The sequence below is a fragment of the Rana temporaria genome, chromosome 3 (assembly GCF_905171775.1).
Source record: "Rana temporaria chromosome 3, aRanTem1.1, whole genome shotgun sequence".
NCBI lineage: Eukaryota > Metazoa > Chordata > Amphibia > Anura > Ranidae > Rana > Rana temporaria.
In genome coordinates, this window is record NC_053491.1 from 437,555,278 (window position 1) to 437,574,698 (window position 19,421).

A 19,421-nucleotide genomic window follows, 5' to 3' on the forward strand; every position below is an offset into this window, starting at 1 on the left:
TTTTTAAATGTATCGGCCTGTTACTTTCATAGCTGGCGTTGCCTTAAATTTAGAGGGTAGTCAGAGATTTAACTACCTCTGACTGTATTGTTTTGCCAAATTTGGGCTTCTGTTCCAGCCGTGGCTGTACTGTGAGTGACCACTATTGTTGTCTGGGGTGTTGGTCCCGCCCCAGGCCAAGGGTGGCACCAGTCAAGTCAAGGTGTATTGGGTGTTCTTCTTCGGCAGCCAATCAGTGGGAGTTGATCGCCTCGCTGTGCATGCTGGGGGAGAGTACTTAAGGGACAGACGTCATTAGTTCTGGGTCATCGTGGTCCGTTCCTGGCCAGTCGTCCCACCACCCCCCCATGTGTGGCCCTCATGGCCGGGGGTGTGTGTTCAGGTGTTCCTGGCTCCGGGACCACATTGGTCCGGAGTTTTGATCTATCAAGTAGGCCCGGAAGTTGTGCTGGGTCTACGCTTGCAGAGTGGTCCTGTGCTGTCCGTCCCGAGGGAGGAAGCCGCTTAATGAAGCACCTATTCTGGAGAGCACCGAGCACGAGGCTGGTACGCTCAGGAGAGGCCTTGAACTTCATTGAAGGATGCACTGATACTGAGAGGCCAAGTGAAGGTCGCCTGTCAGTTCTGCTTTCACAAGAATTTATTTCAAGAAGAGATCCGGGTGCTTAATCCTATGCTGAGAGGATTCTGGACCGAATATATCTCCACCTTTGGGAAGGTCTGTGGCAGAGACTTTGCTAAAGTTCCGTGTGACACCCTGGTTGCTAGGCTGGTGAGAGAGGCCTATCCAGGTGCACAATACCCACTCTGGCTAGAGTGGCGACGAGAGCTGCGTTGCTGGAAGCAGGAGTGCTTCCGAACTAAAGTTATACACCTGAACCTATTCTCGATTACCCTTCCACCTCTTCAACTACTACTTTTATTCCTTTACCACGTTGGTAAAAGCAATGAAAAAGAAGCCTAAAGTGTGGACATTGAACTCTTTTCTCAACTCTCATCAAGTACCCTAGACGGCGAAGGAATAGAGGTAACATGCCGCCCAAAACAAACCAGCAGCTCCTTCGGGGGTAGTGCTAAATAAAGAACTTGTAATTTTGTATTAAGTCAGGTGGGGACATTTCCATTGCCTAGAAACTTTGGCTGAAAGTTGTCCCTCTTTCACATATTAGAAAGTTGGGAGGTATGACTAAAACCTCATACACACGGTCGGACTTCAAACAAACTTTTCCGTGGATTTCTGTCCAAAGGAAGTTGGCCGGGCACACCCATAGCATACACACGGCAGGACTTTTCTGCAAACTTTCCTAAAAACTTTCACATCACATGGTTTTTCTGCTCTTTTCTGCTGTTTATCGCCACCCTTTGGTCAACTTCTGCTATTGTTGGTTGATTTTAACATTGGTTCTGAGCATGCGTGTTTGTACTTTGAACTACAGTCCGATGGATTTCTGTACACACGATAGGACTTTGCACCGTAGGACTTTTGTTGCCGAAAAGTTTGTCCGTTTGCAGAGCGAACTTTTGTCCGATGAAAACCCAAAAAGTTTGTTCGATGGAGCATACACACGGTAGGATTTTTTGGAAAACGTGCGCATTTTGAAGTTTGTTGTCAAAGTCCTACTGTGTGTATGGGGCTTAAGAGAACTGAAATGGTTGAACTAAAGATTGAGTTCATAGTATGAATTGTTGTAAAGTCATGACACAAGCTTTATTTGACGTCCTGTGTCTCCCTCTGCTGAGCTGTATTGGCTTACGTTGTAGATTTGAGTAAGGTGATTGTAGTCATTTACTGTAAGTGCAGCACCTAGAAGTGGCTCTATAGCAGCACTTTAGAGGGAGGCATCTCCTGCCCAACAGTGTCTGTAAAAAACAACAAAGAGTTTCCAAGCTCAACTTATCAACCAGCCAGCAACCAACCAAATTCACCTGTCTAACAGTGGGTTAAAAACAGAAGTTTAGTTGCACGCATTTGCAAATACATGTGTAAGCTGCAGGCCCCGTCAAGGCTCTCTGTGTACTGCAGTCCTAACTCTAAAATTTAAAGAGTCTCCTCAGTGGAAGCACATGTATGCTGTTGGATAGATGAAGGGCAGATGACTGGAGGGAGCCCAACCCTCCTTAACCCCCCTGGCGGTATTCCCGAGTCTGACTCAGGGTTACATTTTTCAGCTACAATCAGTAACCCTGAGTCAGACTCGGGCTCGCCTCGCTGGATCCACAGGCAGTGTTTACTTACCTTGTCCCTGGATCCAGCGATGCCACCGCGCTGTGTGAGCGAACGGGACCTCGCTCGATTCACACAGTGCCTCTGTGTGCCGCCGATCTCCGTTCCCTGCGACGTTATGACGCACGGGAGCGGAGAACGGCGCCAAATTCAAAAAGGTAAACAAACACCTTACATACAGTATACTGTAATCTTATAGATTACAGTACTGTATGTAAAAAATACACACCCCCCTTGTCCCTAGTGGTCTGCCCAGTGTCCTACATGTACTTGTATATAATAAAAACTGTTTTTTCTGCCTGCAAACTGTAGATTGTCCATAGCAACCAAAAGTGTCCCTTTATATCAAAAATGGTTTTAGAGCAGCTAGAAAACAGCGATAATAAATTATAATCACTTGCAGAATTGTGCGATAGCGATTTGTGGGGAAATTCGTCATAAAAAAATAAAAGTAATGACAGCGACAATTCTGCAACTGAGCAAATTTCAGTGATTTTGATTTGATTACATTATTGAATAATTTTTATTATAATTATATTATTATTTGTTATAATTAATTATAATTATTTATTATATTATAATTTTGTTTTTTAAAAAAATTCATACCCAGGATGCCTACTAGACTCTTGTTCCGTCAGATTTAAGTGAGTTATTCCTAAGAATTGCAGGCCTACAGTATAAAACGCCAAATTACCTTGCAAAATAATGGTACCGCTTTCAGCACCTTTTTTCTGTAATAATCATACCGCCAGGGAGGTTAAAGGAGCCGGAACACACTAAACACCCAGCACATTGCACAATGGCAGCAAAGGTGCTAGTGCATTGCCTGACCACAATGACAACAATACAAAAAAATTTCACTGCCCCTACCTATAGCTTATACACCTTTGCTGGCTTAAGGACTGTTGGGAGGTATTCCTTCCGGTGCTATAAACAGCCTATTTACTGTAAATGAATGGGCTGCCTTAACGCACTGCATGGCATAACACATTAACACACGTGCACTAACGTACCGCATTGGAGTAAATGGCCCTAAATACGGGGCCGATACACCCAGGTGCCACAGAGGTGAGGGCGCCGAAGCTCCTGAGTGCTCCCCTCCCTCCTTCTCGTCTGTGTCCATAGGCGGAGCGCATGTAGCGGGTGCTGTGGTTCCCCATCCCCCTTGCTCTCTCCGCTGGCAACTGACAAGAGCGCATACCTCCCGCTGTCCCTGGAATTTGGGCTGGGTACCGCAGCGGAGCCTAGTACAGTGCTCCATCATTGATGTTGGTTGAAAGAAAAAGTGCCCCATCTTTGATGTTGGTTTTAGAAATAGTGCCCCATCATTGATGTTGCTTGTAGGAAAAGTACCCCATCATTGATGTTGGTTGACATTGGTGTCAGTGGGTGTAATAGTGTCCAGGCATTGATTTCAGTGGAAGGAATGGTGCCTCGTCATTGGTGTTAGTGGAACAAATGGGGCCCCAAGGGCCAGATGAAGGCAAGCAAAGGGCCACATCACTGCGGACCGTAGTTTGGAGATGACTAGCTCATATGTGGAAAGTGATACATGAGAAAGAAGTGTTTATTTTTATATAGCGCTAACCCCGCAGGAGCCGCTGGTGAATGAAGCCAGGCACACAGAATTTTCCACCATACACCGGAGACAAGAATCAGTTCTTGCAGCTTTGTTTTTGTATTTTATTAGGGGTATTGAACATGGATAGGGTTGAGGGTATCTTCTAGATTGTAAGCTCTAACGAGCAGGGCCTTCTGATCCCTCCTATTGAACTGTATTGTAACTGTAGTGTCTGCCCCCATGTTGTAAAGCGCTGCACAAACTGTTGGCGCTATATACATCTTGTATAATAATAATAGGAGGCCCACTTGATCGGCAAAATAATTCTTCAGGGACAAAACTATATACAGTGACTACAGTCTGTTTATACACTTCTCCTTCTACCTCCAGCACAATCTTGCTTGTAGAACAACAACTCGCAGGACCAGCTGGCACTGTAGGGAGAATCTGACAAGAGCAATCAGACCAGTAGAAAATGCCCTTTGCAGGCAGGGACCGCAGGCCTTTTTGGTAGTGTAGCACAAAAGAAAGTCCTAGTGCCCAGCTGTCCAACTGTGGCTACTGATCCCAGCACCACCTCTTCAAGCACTGCCAGCCCATCTGGCTAAAGCTGCGCCTTTCACTAGCCCTCCTGGCTCCTGCATCCATTTCAGATTGCTTGCATTTCAGATTGCTTGCACCCAGTCCGCCTAGGTATGCTCTCCTGGCTGTATTCCTCCCTGGAGATTTGTCTGGCAGTGTTCTCCTGTTGCCCTCCACTTTGCCCCCGTGCCTCCTGGTCAGGACACCTCTGTGTGTCGTGAAGAGGGTCCCTTCCACACCCAAGCCCAGGCCCAAGGTCACCCCCCAAGACTAGGGCATACCCTCAAGGGCCACTGACAGTCTAACACGCCATCTCCAGCTTCCACCCAAACTCCACAGCTGCCAGCTGGGCTGACTCTGAGTATTTGAGTGGTCCTGTCCCCTGCCAACCCATCTGTTAGGGATTGGTCAGGACCCTCATGAATACCCCTGGCAGCTCCTCCACTTCCAATTCTTCTACAATCTTCTGTTAGTTTCTAGACGTAGCGGGAGGTATAAGAGATGATGCCTGTGAGTCATCCAGCCCTCCCTAAGTCACTCACTGGACCCAGATAAATCAAAACAACTCAGCCAGCCAAGCCTAACAATTTACTTACACTAACAAACCCTATTCTACTTCTAGCCCACTAGAGGGTGCTACATCTAAATATCCAAAACATTTTGTATATTTACACAGATGAGTTGGGTAACACAGCAGGACCCTGCATTGATTACAATAAGGGCAGAGTGGTGGTGGTGGTAGATGTAGATAGAAAGATGTGTGATAACTAAGGATGAGAAACCGTAAATTAGCTGGACAAGCATGGGTTGGATAATATTGTAGGATAATATTACATGAAAAATTTATTTAGGGGTGTGACAGGGGTCACTTTGGGTGGGGGGTTTGTGGAACTCAGCTTACCCTGGAGAGCTCTGTAAACTCCATGTCCAGCTTCCCGGGACCCTCTTATGTGTACATCACCCTCTAATAGGGGCACAGGGTGAATGAGAAGCCCACTATGATCTGTGCTAGTCAGACTCAATGTTGTGTGTGTGTATATGTATGTATGTATGTATGTATATATATTATATTGTTCTGTTCCATTTCATCCTTTTCCATGTTTTCTTCTCTTTCAGGGAACTCCCAGTCCTGTACAGTGCATATTGAAAAGGAGAATGATTTTGTACCATTTGGAGACACAGCCGTCCTGAATTGCACCAGCAACTGTACAAGCCTGTCTTGGGAAACCAGACTGACTAAACTACAAGTATCTCCCGACAGGACAAGCAACTTCTCATGGGTTAAAGTCAAAGTTAGTGAGTGGGAAGACTCACCTATACAATGTCTGGCAAGCGATGATGACACAGCCGTGGCCAATGTGATACCTTATGGTATGTTCTTCTTACACTGTAGATGTTTTTTTATGTACTTTAACAAGCTTCAGTTCATATATAGGAAAAAGTTCCACCGAACATACTAAATTCACATATCAATCTGCATGTTCTGTTTGTTAGAAACTGTAAGCTAGATCACAGTGAACCATGTTGAACCATGTGGTTGTTTCTGAATGGCACTGTGATGGGCACTGTGTGCATGGTGTGGCACTGTGATGGCACTGATGGGCACTGTGATGGCACTGTGTGCATGGCGTGGCACTGTGATGGCACTGACATGCACTGTGTACATGGTGTGACACTGTGATGGCACTGTGTGCATGGTGTAGCAGTGTGTTGGCACTGTGTACATGGTGTGACACTGTGATGGCACGGTGTGCATGGTGTGGCACTGGTGGGCACTGTGTGCATGGTGTAGCACTGTGATGGCACTTTGTGCATGGTGTGGTACTGTGATAGGCACTCTGATGGCACTGTGAGGGGCACTGTGTGCATGGCGTGGCACTGATGGGCACTGTGTGCATGGTGTAACAATGTGATGGGCACTGTGCATGGTGTGGCACTGATGGGCACTGTGTACATGGTGTGGCACTGTGGGTACTGTGTGCATGGTGTGGTACTGTGATAGGCACTCTGATGGCACTGTGTGCATGGTGTAACAATGTGATGGGCACTGTGCATGGTGTGGCACTGTGAGGGGCACTATGTGCATGGCGTGGCACTGTGATGGCACTGTGAGGGGCACTGTGTGCATGGCATGGCACTGTGATGGGCACTGTGTGCATGGTGTAACAATGTGATGGCACTGATGGGCACTGTGTGCATGGAGTAACAATGTGATGGGCACTGTGCATGGTGTGGCACTGTGATGGCACTGTGTGCATGGCGTGGCACTGTGAGGGGCACTGTGTGCATGGCGTGGCACTGTGATGGCACTGTGTGCATGGTGTAACAATGTGATGGCACTGATGGGCACTATGATGGGCACTGTGTGCATGGCATGGCACTGTGATGGGCACTGTGATGGCACTGTGTGCATGGTGTAACAATGTGATGGCACTATGATGGGCACTGTGTGCATGGCATGGCACTGTGATGGGCACTGTGATGGCACTGTGTGCATGGTGTAACAATGTGATGGCACTGATGGGCACTATGATGGGCACTGTGTGCATGCTGTGACACACACCCAGCTGCTGTGAACGGTGGAGGGAGCTGGGGAAGAAATATGAAAGAAATGTGGTACAAAGGAACATTTTTGAAAGTTTGGAAGGATACAGATTGATTTCTATTGCTCAGTACATGTAAGTAATGAGTTTAAGGCTCCGTTTCCACTAGTGCAACTTGTCATGCGACTTTGGACACATAAAGTCGTATCACAAGTCACGGCCCATTGATTTCAATGGCAAACGTTCCCATCTATACGACTTTGAAAATCAGCGACTTTGAAAAGGTGCCTGCACTACTTTGATGCGACTTTTGATGCGACTTTGATCCCGAATGTAAAGTTGAATCAAAGCTACACTCAAAGTCGCACTCTAAATCGTACAGCTTTGGAGTTGCACTAGTGGAAACGTAGCCCAAGGCTAGAGTGCGACTTTGGAGTGTGACTTTGATTCAACTTTACACTCTCTGGATCAGTCGCATCAAAAGTTGCATCAAAGTAGTGCAGTTCATGTTTCCACTATTGCGACCCCAAAATTGTGTGATTTAGAGTGCAACTTTGATGTAACTTTACACTCTCTGGATCAAAGTTGCATCAAAAGTCGCATCAAAGCATTGAACTTTTTTTTTTTTTTTTTTTTTTCATTTTGAGACATAAGGCTGAACTTGGCACACATAAATGATTGCGGGGGAGAATTTAAGTGTTAGGGTGGACTTCCACTTTAAGCTTTAGGGCCCTTTCACACCGATTACGTTTTTTCCTCCGTTTTTTTTTTCCCTTTAAATCCTATGGGAGAATTTTCACACCACCCCAGTGCAGTGCATTTTGAAAAGTCCCGCATGCTGCACCTTTGGTGCGGTTTTGAACAGCTTCCCATTAAAATTTATGGAAATTGCGGCAAAATCACAGTGAAATTGCGGTAAAAGTGCACCACGATTAAGCATTTTTGGTGTGTTTTTGAGTCATTTGTCAATTTTTCACAGGTCACAAGTGCAGGCAACCCAAAAACGCACCAGAAACGCACAACAAACACATCTAAAACACAGAATAATCGTGGCAAAAACGCATGTGCATTTTTACTGTGATTTTGCTAAAGGGCAGTGTGAAAGTACCCTTCAATGCATATAACTAAATAGAATTAATATAATATGAGATTTCAATGAATCTAGTACCTAGTACATGAGACGGGCACTGTGCTAGGGGGCGTGCCCATGTGCCCCCGCTGTTCTGCGATTGGCTGCAGAACAAACCAACCAGTGGGTGCTTGACACTGATTGGTCGCCGGCACCCAACGTACAGCTCCGGAGATTACTGAAGAGAGCCCTGTGTAGGTAAACAAAGGGCTCTCTTCTGACAGCAACATGCTGTTTTTTTCTTCCTGCAAAGCAAGAAGTAAAAAACAGCACATTACTTAGTGAAAAACACATCACACAGTAAAATATGTTGGCCATACTTTTAACCCCTTGATCGCCCCCTGATGTTAACCCCTTCCCAGCCAGTGTCATTAGTACAGTGACAGTGCATATTTTTAGCACTGATCACTGTATTGTTGTCACTGCTTCCCAAAAAAGTGTCAGCTAGGGGTCCGATTTGTCCACCGCAATATCGTGGTCCCGCTATTGCCGCCATTACTAGTAAAAAAAAAAAATCATTAAATATATCCTATAGTTTTTGGATGCTGTAACTTTTGCGCAAACCAATCAATTTAAGCTTATTGGCATTTTTTTTTTATTTTATTTTTTTTACCAAAAATATGTAGCAGAATAAAAAATGGCCTAAATTAATTAAGAAATTAGATTTTTTTACATTTTTAATATTGGGTATGTTTTATAGCAGAATGTAAAAAATATAGTTTTTTTTTTTTTTTTTTAATTGTCGGTCTTTTCTGTTTATAGCGCAAAAAAATGCAGAGGTGATCAAATACCACCAAAAGAAAGCTCTATTTGTGGGGGGAAAAAGTGACATTATTATTATACGGGAATTATATAGCGCCAACAGTTTGCGCAGGGCTTTACATCAAGGACATACATTTTATTTGGGTACAGCGTCGCACGACCGCGCAATTGTCAGTTAATGTAACGCAGTGCCTTATCGCAAATAATGACCTGGTCATTAAGGGGGTAAATCCTTCCGGGGCAAACAAAAACACCCGTCTGTGCGGCATGGTGCTGAAATCCCCCCCCAGGGTGGTCTGGAACTTACGGGCAGCGGCCGCCGCAGCCCCGGTGTCTGCCCCACCAGCAGCTTCCTCCGCCGTGTGTCTCCTCTTCTGCCAAAGCGCTAAGCATCCAATAGGATCGCCTGACGCTTTGACCAATTGGGAAACAGGTCTCACAGACCTGCCTCCTGATTGTCGGGGAGGAACTTTAGTGTGAAAATAGCAAACATTTATTTGCTATGGTCACACAACTGGGTGGTCTCGAAACGCAATGCTCTGCGCTCCAAAGGCCACCCTTTTTTTTTAAGCCTATTAGAGCCTCTGGCTCTAATCAGGTGCTTCACACAAAAAAAAAACACCACGCATTGGGATCCATGGCCCAGCACCACTGATATGCAAAGCTCCCAACTGTCCCTGATTTTGAGGGACTGTCCCTTATTTGGAGCAATGTCCCTCTGTCCCTCATTCGTCTCTCATTTTGGTCTGATCTATATGGTTGTATATAAAATGCACTATTTATCTTTCAAAAAGTTTTTCCCAGTGCTAAAACTTCCATCCAAATTCTAAATTGCTGCATTTGTAAATTTTAAAAGCCAATTTAAAGGAATAGTAGTGGTGAAAAAAGCACTTGTGGATTTAATTAACCTTTTCTTTGGTAATTCTCCTTTAAGGGGGTGTGGCAGGAGGCGTGTCCTATGCCTACATACGTTTGCTAGTAGGCGTCCCTCATTCCCATCTCAAAATGTTGGGAGGTATGCATATGTAGATCAGGGGGCCCGGACGCATGGATAGTGGAAGCGGCGCCTGTGCGCCCTCAATGGACAGGCCACCACTGATATACTTTTATATACCGAACCTGGCCAATGCCCCTGGAAGCCGGAAATCTCCGAAGGAGACGCCGCTATTACAATGATTTCCATTTGCCCCCTTTGCATTTTCTAAATGAATTCTAAGTTTTCTCTGATTGGACTAGGTGGAGAGTGTGATGTCACTGTGTGATGTGCTTCTTTCAGTGATACTCTTTATTGTTTAGCTTAATTTATTAATGATGCAAGCTTTGATCCCTTATGCTGCGCACACACAACCGTTTTTTTTATTTTTATGGAAAAAAAAAGTTTTTCTTGATGTGATTCTTGTCAAGCCTGCCTTGCATACAACGAGCATGAAAAAAAAATGCTTGAGCAAAGCGTGGCGTCGTACAACGGCACTATAAAGGGGAAGTTTAGTTTGGATGGCGCCACCCTTTGCGCTGCTTTTTCTGATTTCGTGTTAGTAAAAGTTTGGTGAGAGACGATTCGCGCTTTTCAGTCTTTGTGCTTTTCAGTCCGTTACAGCGTGACGAATGTGCTATCTCCATTACAAACGCTAGTTTTACCAGAACGAGCGCTCCCATCTTATAACTTGCTTCTGAGCATGCGTGTTTTTTAGAGCAAGTTCTGAATTTTTAATGCCCATTTTTCACGTTGAGAAAAATGCTCTGGAGACTACACATGATCGTTTTTAATGACCAATTAAAAAAATGGCATTTTTCTCGTCGTGAAAAACGGTCGTGTGTACGCGGCTTTAGGCTTTATACAATGCCATACTACATATCAGCATATTCCACTTTAAATAATATTATCTCTATGGATGAGCACAGACAATTGACTTGAATTTTGTGTAATTACAGTTCTACCATCTGGATTGGACATAGACCTGAAGAGGGAACTGGAGGAGGACGAAGAACATGAAGTCACGTGCTCAGTGTATGGTGTGGCTCCTGTCCAATACGTCATTTTATCAGTGACCAGAGGAGGAGAAACATTATTCAGGAGAACATATGAAAAGGACCCCAGAAAAGTCCCACAAAACCTGAAGGAAACATTTAAGTTTAACGCAACTCGTAGGGACAACCTGCAGGACTTTGCCTGCCAGGTCACATTAAATCTTACAAACGTCCCCAATACCACCGTGCAGTCATCTCCTGTCACTGTCAGGACATATGGTAAGTCAGATCATCTATATAATGTTGAAAGTGAAAGATAGAGGGCGCTAAACCACACATAGATAAATGTGATTGGCAATTACCACTTTTGTGGTAATTGCCAATCACATTTATCTATGTGTGGTTTAGCGCCCTCTATCTTTCACTTTCAACGTTCACAATTCAGTATTGTTTTATGAGGAGCAGCTATTTTCTTATTTTATTTTAATTACATTTTTTGCATTTGGCGCGGAATTTCTTATCTTTTCATCTATATAATGTACTCTCTCTATAATGGTTCTCTGAAATCTCTTTGCTCTGCCTATAAAGGGCTGTTAATTCAATCATGAACATGTTTTTTAAAAACAGCTCCTTAGACACTTTTAAAGAGTACCTGTAAAAATGTATGCTGCAATGAATAGAGGTAGAGTGGACAGATTGTAGGGTAGTTTTGAGGGTCGTATTTCCACTTTCCATACCAATTCACCTTTTTTTGGCATTATCCTCCAATTTTTTGTATACGGCCATTATCCACTTGACCCCCAGGCCTTTTCTGGCACTTTTTTAATTATATGTAGTTATTTGTATTTTATTTTTTGCAAGAAAATTTCATAGAACCCCCAACAGCAGAGGCCCTAGAGAATAAATTGGTGGCATTTGCAATTTTTTTATGTCACATGGTATTTGTGCAGCGGTTTTTCAAATGCAGTTTACCACTTAAAGTTGATGTTCCGCGGCCATTCTTTTTTTTTCATTCATTTATTTAGTTCATTTTAAAAGATTACTCACGGTTCTGGTGTTTTTGAACATCCGCTGTCCAATTACGTATAAAATTCTAACTTAGATAATAAGAGGAAGGACGTTTCCATTTTGCTTGTGGGCATTTGAAGCCCACAAGCACTAATTTCCTTGATGCGGTAAATGCTCATCTCCCAGCATTCACTGCTCATTCCCGCGGATGCTCAGTCTTTACAGCGAGCAGGGATGTAAACTTCTGGTTTGCCATCACAACAGGCGGCGGCGTCGAAAGTTACCATCCTTTTGTGATGGCAGCAAAACCAATAGACTACAATTAGATAGCTAATGAGACTTACATTTTGTTTTAGTGGTAATAGAACTTTGCCCGCGTGTGCCAAGTTTGCCTTTTCCCTTGTGTGCTCCGGTTGATACTGGTCAGTATTGACTGTTTGCCCTTGTTTTGTACTGGAGGTTGTCGTAATCCCGTCACTTTCGCTTTCGAAATCACGCAATAACTCGCAGCAGGCCTCCGCAAATGACTCCTGGGAGCAATGACAAAAGCTCCCAGGAGACATTGCAGGTAAAGGAAATGACGGAATACCCGCACACTACCCGGACAGGAAGCAGAGAGACAGAACAAGATAACACAGGTACCGTAAAAAAAAAATAAAAAAAAAAATATTCCGTTTGTAAGTTTATTCATAGGGTGGAGCTCCGCTTTAAGGACCAGGCCTATTTTTCAGACTTGTTGTTTACAAGTTAAAATCATTATTTTTTGCTAGAAAATTACTTGGAACCCCCAAAGATTATATATATATATATATATATATATATATATATATACACAAAAATTCAGACACCCTAGAAAATAAAATAGCGGTCGTACAAATACACAGTATTTGCGCAGCGGTCTTACAAGCGCAATTTTTGGGGAATAAAATACAATTTTTTTTATAAAAAAAAAAGACAACAGTAAAGTTAGCCCAATTTTTTTTTAATATAATTTGAAAGATAATGTTACGCTAAGTTAATTGATACCCAACATGTCATGCTTCAAAATTGCACCCGCTCGTGGATTGGCGACAAACTTTAACTCTTAAAAATCACAATAGGTGATGTTTAAAAATGTATAGTTTTGAGTTATAGAGGATGTATATTGCTAGAATTATTGCTCTCGCTTTAACAATCGCCACCCGCTACACAGCCTGTCTAGTCTTATGCCTCGTACACACGATCAGTCCATCCGATGAGAACGGACCGATGCACCATTTTCATCGGTTAACCGATGAAGCTGACTGATGGTCCGTCGCGCCTACACACCATCGGTTAAAAAAACGATCGTGTGAGAACGCGGTGACGTAAAACACAACGACGTGCTGAAAAAAACGAAGTTCAATGCTTCCAAGCATGCGTCGACTTGATTCTGAGCATGCGTGGATTTTTAACCGATGGTTGTGCCTACTAACGATCGGTTTTGACCTATCGTTTAGGAATTAAATTTAAAGAAGGTTGGCTTTTTTTTAAGCGATGGTTAAATAACCAATGGGGCCCACACACGATCGGTTTTGACCGATGAAAACGGTCCATCAGACCGGTGTCCTCTGTTTAACCGATCGTGTGTACGAGGCCTTACTCTCCGGGTGGGGAGCGGAGGAAGATCACTCCGCCAGGGAAGGCAAGGAGATAGGCAGGCAGGCCGCTGGCCGGAACTTGAACCAAGGCAGAAGAACATGCGAGCGGAGCTGAAGAAATATTCCCTCCGCTCCGACCAGCACATGATCATCAGAAAGGGGCACAGATAATGGGAACAAATAGACCCCCCTGAGCTAGTAGGTGGAGTGGGGGTGTGTAGTCTTTGAAATTGTCCCAGCCCCTGTTCAAATCCAATCCGGGGACAAAACCGGGGACAGACTTGGTCCGGGGACAGTGTCCTCAATCTGGGGACTGTCCCTGGAAACTGGGGATGTCTGGTCACCCTACGTTAGCAGTAACTAACTAGAGTTTTTTTGTTTGTTTAAGCCCATTTATGTGACAGTCTTCAGTAATATATTTATGTGTTATTTCTAATGACAGCTCTGCCGGAGGATCCCCGCATTACAGCCGAGATGTGGCTGGAAAAAGGGACAGTGACTACAATCAGCTGTGAGGTCCCCCGTGCATTCCCTCCAGATAATATCATTACAGTGTTGTCTGTTGATGGTTTTCCTAATGCCAGTGTCGCTGGGAACGTGTCTGTTTCATTCAACCTGGATACCAATGAACTACCGGCGGCTCGGCATAATTTGCTTTGTTTATCTCAAGTGTTCCAGGCCTCCAAGCAGAGCAATATGCACATACATATTTATGGTAAGTACACATTCCTCACTATAGTATACACATTGTCCACTATTTTCTTCTTTAAAAAAAACCTCTATTTTTATTTTTTAATTGTGAATGTGTTCTACTACCATCATGTTACTTGAAGCCTTACTCTGGGTAGCAGAAACACACACACACACCCACAAACCACAAGCAATAAATCCTTGTTTAGTCTTTAGAGCCGGTGCAATTTTTTCTGCATCAAAAATGCATGGACCGTAGATCATATGGGTTCCAGTGGCGCAGTTCACACCAGTGCAGTTAAACTGTCCCTTAGTCTAGGACAGGGATATGCAATTAGCGGACCTCCAGCTGTTGCAAAACTACAAGTCCCATCATGCTCTGCCTCTGGGTTTCATGCTTGTGGCTTTCAGAGTCTTGCTATGCCTCATGGGACTTGAAGTTCTGCAACAGCTGGAGGTCCGCTAATTGCATACCCCTGGTCTAGGAGATAGGAGTACACATTACTTTATTCCACTGTTCCCCACACAGCTGAAAATTCACCCCCTTATCCCCCATAGCTGGTTGTCTATGCCACTCCTCGGGTCACAAGCTTTCAAGCATCATTACATACAACTTAGCTCCCAACTGTCCCGGATTTTGAGGGACTGTCCCGGATTTTGAGGGACTGTCCCTGATTTGGATACGGTAAGTATTAATGTTTATTACAATCCCATCAAAACAAACCTTTAACCCTTGCAAGGGAGTGGGGGGGGGGTGGCGAAGGTCATTTTTACACTATCCCGGAGTTACGTTACATTTCTCCTCTACATCCATCATGGCACCCCACCTTCCAGCCCCTCAGTTTACTTACCAAGCATGTATAGGATTGAGACCTGGACCCCTGAGAAGCATTACAGGTACAGAAGTAGAGTTGAGGAAAGTGCCGGACAACCTACACTTCTAGTCTTCTATCCACACCAATTACACAATCATGGTGCCATTTTGTATTTTTTTGGGCTACTGTGAATTGTTTTATATGAATATGATGTATTTTTCTTTTTGGTCAGCAGGCGGAGCTCTTGAGCTTTTTTTCACGTTTTCCTGGGTCCCCTTACCTCTTATCTGGGTTCTCTGTAAAAAGTCTGTTGCTTACGAATACCAATAGTTCAACAAATGAATATGTCAGAGCAGGACAGCTTCTTGTCACCTGGCAAAGACAGCCTGAAAGCAGGGAGCTTCTGCTGTGCTACTTCTGTATACAGTGAAACCTCGGATTGCGAGTAACGTGGTTTATGAGCGTTTCGCAATACGAGCAATTTTTTTTAAAATCCTGACTGGGGTGTGCAGTACGGCATGTGGCCAGAGGTGCGGGGACGCTGGTGAGGCTCCCAAGTGTCTCAGTGCTCCGCCTGTTCACACTGTGTCATTGGGTAAAGCACAGCAATGCACATTAAGGGCCAGATCCACAAACGAATTACGCCTGCGTATCTATTGATACGCCGCGTAATTTCAAAGTTCCTGCGTCGTATCTTTGTTTTGTATCCACAAAACAAGATACGACGGAATGAGGGATCGATCCGACAGGCGTACGTCTTAGTATGCCGTCGGATCTTAGGTGCATTTTTCCGGCAGCCGCTAGGTGGTGTTTCCGTCAAATTCCGCGTTGAGTATGCAAATTAGCTCGATACGGCAATCTACGAACGTACGTCCGGCCGGCTCATTTTTTTACGTCGTTTGCGTTCGGCTTTTTCCGGCGTATAGTTACCGCTGCTCTTATGAGGCGTACTCAATGTTAAGTATGGGCGTCGTTCCCGCGTCGAAATTTGAATTTTTTACGTTGTTTGCGTAAGTCGTTCACGAATAGGGATTTGCGTAGAATGACGTCACCGTCGTAAGCATTGGCTTGTTCCGGTTTAATTTCGAGCATGCGCTCACTGGGATACCCTCACGGACGGCGCATGCGCCGTTAAAAAAAAAAACGTTGTTTACGTCGGGTCACGACGTATTTACATAAAACACGCCCCCATCACATCGATTTGAATTGCGCGCCCTTCCGCCGCCAAAGATACACTACGCCGCCGTAACTTACGGCGCGGATTCTTTGAGGATTCGAAAAAAAAAGTAAGTTACGGCGGCGTAGTGTATCTTAGATACGCTACGCCCGGAGGAAATATGCGCCGATGTACCCCTAAGTGTGTTGGTGCAATGTGGTGCCATTGTGATGATTCACTCATGTTGTACCTTAGGATAGATGTGCGTTGTGGTGCTTTGCCAAAAATGAATGCACAACACATCTGCATGAATGGGCCCTTAAAGGAACACTGCAATAACTCAATAAATGACCGTACTTTCCCTTTAAGTAAAAACACATTCATAATATTATCTATACCAATCTGATCTGTTTTACATGTAGAACTTTTTTATTCCCTTTTGTTTTTTTTTACCAAAAAAAAATGTGGACATGGTTTAGCCTAAATGTGTGTATACTGGGTGGAATTATCGAAGATACAAAAATGAGACTTGAAATGTTAACATCTTAAAATTGCTATTTTAGCTCCTATGTACCCAGTACTGCCCTCACCCCTCCCTTCATTGATTTTTTATTGTTTTTTTTGCAGAACCTCCTATGGTGAACCTCACAGTGTCCAGTAAGGTTGCAAACCTGGGTGACACGGTGACCGCTGACTGTAATTTAATTCGGGGTAATTCAGAGTACTTTGGTCTTTCCATAAGTGTGGATGGAGAAAAAGGGAAGAGGGAGGAATCCCCGGACCTGACTGAAATCATCATCATAACAAGAAGAAAACCAAATCTCACCGTTACCTGTAAAATATTTATTCGGGACAATAATAAAGAGCTACTTACAAAAGAAGAGACCCTCACTGTGCAATGTAAGTGTCTTGTGACTGAAACATGATTTGCAATACAGGAAACATTACCAATATTCATCAATGTTTCTTAAGATCAATGCAAAAAGTAAAGTCCTAAAAGGACACCCGCTCTATAGGATGTTATGTCGTTTTAATAATGGTACCCTGTTTCCCCAAAAATAAGGCCTACCCTGAAAATAAGACCTAGCGTTATTTTCCAGGAGGGCCGCAATATAAGACCTACCCCCGAAAATAAGCCCTACTGTGTCTTTTGTTGCCAAAATTAATATAAGACACTGGCTTATTTTCGGGGAAACATGGTATTACCGCTATTTATTATTATTGCGATTATTATTTTCAATTTGCATTTTCATACTTATTGGAAACCCAAGATAAAATATTTATAGAGACTCCCATTTCTGACCTCCCTCAGATATTCCTACTTGGCTGGCTGTCTCATACTCTAAAGTGGATCTTTAACCCGAATTACATGTTGCCTCGCATCCGCCCCTCCTCCCCTCCATTGCACAATTTAGACAATTTTTCTTTCTTCTTTTTTCAACTTTTTAATGAAAGGTTTCTGGGAACCTTTTGAAAACCATTTGATCAGAATGACAGCCAGCATAGGTGTGCGCAGCCGATTGCATTAGGGTGTGCACCCCAAAGCTCAAACACACAAATATATATATAGGGAGCGGACCAAGGGGGAAGGGAAAAGGGGGGGTGCGGTAGGGGTGGGGGAGGGGGGGGGAAGGAAAAGGTTGGGGACCACAAATAGGGGACCACAAATGAGCAGCTGCAATATGCCCCAGAATTTTGCACAATTCCTGAGTTTTGCACATTCCTGAAAGCTTCCTATCACAGCCACATTGCACTACACCACAAATCGCATGTTTTGGTGCATGAAATCGTTCTGCTGCAGTGCTGCGTTGGGGAGCCCATGGAAGATGAATGGGCTACAATACATTTTCAATGCATGAAAAAAATTCAAAGCATCGCAATGCACATCACACATTGTGGTGGACTGTGGTGCCTTGCAACGTAGGTGTAATGTGGAGGTGTATTGAGGGGCCATTCAAAATGAACAGGGAGCTGTGTCCTTGTCAGGTTGTTTTAGAGTCTTTAATTTCACAACAAGTATAAATCATGGTTCAGCATAAAATGGAAACATGATACTATATGGAATTCTGCAACAGATACTATTGGATCTTGAGATTAAACTTTATCATATGCTATATGGCCAAAAGTTTGTGGACACCTAACCATCACACCAACTTCATGGCCCAAACCATGTGGACACATTTTTGGGTTCAGGTATTGTTAACACCACAGCACGTTTTAGACACTTATGGCGCGTACACACGTTCGGAATTTCCGACAACAAATGTTTGATTTGAGCTTGTTGTCAGAAAATCCGACCGTGTGTATGCTCCATCGGACATTTTCTGTTGGGATTTCCGACAACAAAGAGAGAGCTGGTTCTCATTTTTTCCGACAACAAAAGTTCTTGTCGGAAATTCCGAACGTTGGTAGCCAATTCCAAAGCACAAAAATCCTACGCATGCTCGGAATCAATTTGAGGCATGCTCGGAATCATTAAACTTAATTTTTCTCGGCTCGTCGTAGTGTTGTGACTGCGTTCTTGACGTTCGGAATTTCCAACAACATTTGTGTGACCGTGTGTATGCAACACAAGTTTGAGCCAACATTCCGTTGGAAAAAAATTCACGGTTTTAATGTTGAAATGTCCGATCGTGTGTACGTGACATTAGGCACTCTTCTGCTGCTACATGATTGTGCCCTGTGCACAAAGCCAGTTCCATAAAAACATGGGGCCAGATTCACAGTGAGAGTACGCCAGTGTATCTACTGATACTCCGGCGTACTTTCAAATTTGCTGCGTCGTATCTTTATTTTGAATTCTCAAACAAAGATACAACGGCATTTGGCTAAGATCCGACAGGCGTACGGCTTCGTACGCCTTCGGATCTTAGGATGCAATACTTTGGCGCCCGCTGGGTGGAGTTTGCGTCGTTTTCCGCGTCGGGTATGCTAATTAGCTGTTTACGGCGATCCACGAAGCTACGCTCGCTCGTCGCATTCTCTTACGTCGGCTTTTCCCGTCGTAAAGTTACGCATGCTATTTCAATGGCTTATATTTAGACTAGCCATGTTAAAGTATGGCCGTCGTTCCCGCGTCGAATTTTGAATTTTTTTTTTTTGCGTAAGTCGTACGGGAATAGGAAAGGACGTAACACACGTCGCCGTTCAAAAAATTACGTCGGTGCGACGTCATTTCGCGCAGAGCACGGCGGGAAATGACAAAACGGAGCATGCGCAGTACATTCGGCGCGGGAACGCGCCTAATTTAAATGATACACGCCCCATTTGAATTAGGCGGGCTTGCGCCGGACGGATTTACGTTACGCCGCCGCAAGTTTACAGGCAAGTGCTTTGTGAATCAAGCACTTGCGCTGAAAACTTG

At 44.2% G+C, this 19,421-nt stretch overlaps 1 protein-coding gene across 1 annotated transcript in view; it reads left to right on the forward strand.

Moving 5' to 3' along the window:
• Positions 1 to 19,421, forward strand: part of LOC120933281 (intercellular adhesion molecule 5-like) — a 50,829-nt gene that overhangs the window by 24,008 nt on the left and 7,400 nt on the right. Inside the window, exons 2-5 of the mRNA XM_040346406.1 lie at positions 5,484 to 5,738; positions 10,734 to 11,048; positions 13,839 to 14,111; positions 16,685 to 16,957. Of these exons, the coding sequence (XP_040202340.1) occupies positions 5,484 to 5,738; positions 10,734 to 11,048; positions 13,839 to 14,111; positions 16,685 to 16,957 (1,116 nt within the window). The remainder of the gene's footprint in view (positions 1 to 5,483; positions 5,739 to 10,733; positions 11,049 to 13,838; positions 14,112 to 16,684; positions 16,958 to 19,421) is intronic.